General features: G+C 32.5%; 1 protein-coding gene across 1 annotated transcript in view; it reads right to left on the bottom strand.

Annotated features, from left to right (window-relative positions):
• Positions 1-94: 94 nt before the first annotated feature.
• LOC110023631 (aminotransferase ALD1 homolog) overlaps positions 95-1,667 on the bottom strand; it is a 7,723-nt gene continuing 6,150 nt past the window's right edge. The window contains exons 2-5 of the mRNA XM_020723124.1: positions 554-616; positions 338-442; positions 198-248; positions 95-103 (exon numbers count right to left, since the gene is read on the bottom strand). Of these exons, the coding sequence (XP_020578783.1) occupies positions 95-103; positions 198-248; positions 338-442; positions 554-616 (228 nt within the window). The remainder of the gene's footprint in view (positions 104-197; positions 249-337; positions 443-553; positions 617-1,667) is intronic.

The following is a 1,667-nucleotide window of genomic DNA, read 5'->3' as shown; positions in this document are numbered from 1 at the left end:
CAGCTGCTTCTCCACAGCTGCTTCCTGGGGCAGCGCAGCTGCAGCTGAAAAGCTGACAATCTGCAGCTGCGCCAAACAGACCCTAAATCATAAATTAATGCATCTACTTCGTATTGCAGCAATGCAGATCAATTTAATAAAACAAATAATATAAAATGGTGAATCTGCATCTAGTTATTTTTAATTAAATTAATCACCGGAAAGGTAGGATCTTGCACTGCAATCGTGACGTTAGACCCGAAGAGAAGCTGCATGCAAGCAAGTGGCCGAACAATCAAAGTCAGATAATCTAAATATTAGATGTGAATTAAACAAGTCATTTCTCATTAATTTGCACCTGAAGGCGAGCAATGTCGCATTGTGCACCATCTGACACGAACACTTCATTGTCTTTTATGCCCATGTCTTTGTATATTGTTTCACATATAACCTTGCGTAATTCCTATATATATTATAAGCATATTATAATTAAACTATCAATTAATCCTAAGATTTGACTATATATATATATATAGAGAGAGAGAGAGAGAGAGGAATTTGTAAGCTTTTATACCTTATTTCCTTGCTCGGCACTATAACCTTTGTACCCCTCGAATGTAGATAATCCAAGTGAATACTGCATAATTCAAAGAGAATCCCAAATCGGTACGTCCATGGTGACATGAGAAATATAGATATTTTAAGTGCTGCTACATCACTGGTCATATATTTAAAAAATAAAATGGCCTCATTTTTCATGAGTATATGGAGGGGCGTGCAATATTTGGTTCAAACCGAATAACTGAAAGGAACCGAGTCAATATGGTTGATTTAGTTCGGTTAACAGAGAAAATTCAGTTATGAATTTAAAAATATTAGAATTTGATTTTTATTTTACTGCTTGATTTTAATGGAAATTTAACCAAAGGAATCGAAAACTAAATTTTTTAAATAAATCTTCTTCAAAATGTTTAGAAATTACATTTCTAGTTATCAACGTTACATAATCCTTCTCTTGTTATTATCATATTTTTATACCTTCAAACTAAATTTCGGTTTATATGAACGAACCTTATAAGCCGAATTAAACTTCGGTTTGACTGATTCGAATTTATCAAAATTTTGTTTGGCTCGGTGCTTTGGATTTTGGGTTTCGATTGAAGTCGATTTGTCTATAATAAAAATTTTAGAAATTACTAGAAAACTTTGCAAGCAATATAAAAAAAATTACAAGATAAATTGAATGCAACGTATTTAATATGAACAATCAAAATTAATAATATTTTATATGTAATACAGACTTTGCAGATACAACTTAAAAATTCAATTATAATATTTTAAAATTAAAGCTAAAAAGATAAGAAAAAGAAAATAACACAACCCAGACATTCCCATGATGATTGTTTAATATTTTCGAGCAAACTCCATTGATAGTACCTTGTTGGATCTCGTCCTTAGAACCAGGGGGAGGGGAAGAGGTAAACTCACCAATCATGTTTGATGCTCATGAGCTATTGCCTCAATATATTTATTTCTCATTATTTTTTGGGGTATATTTGTATTCATTTGTTATCTTTTGGTTGTGTTGTATTTCTTGTGAGTGGGCCCTTGCACCGAGTAAATAAAACTTTATATATATATATATATGTGTGTGTGTGTGTGGGTGTGTGGGTGTGTGGGTGGGTGGG

This window comes from Phalaenopsis equestris, unplaced genomic scaffold (genome assembly GCF_001263595.1).
Source record: "Phalaenopsis equestris unplaced genomic scaffold, ASM126359v1 Scaffold000226, whole genome shotgun sequence".
NCBI classification, from domain to species: domain Eukaryota; kingdom Viridiplantae; phylum Streptophyta; class Magnoliopsida; order Asparagales; family Orchidaceae; genus Phalaenopsis; species Phalaenopsis equestris.
Note: the sequence above shows the minus strand (reverse complement) of the source record. Positions and strands in the feature narration are given on the sequence as shown.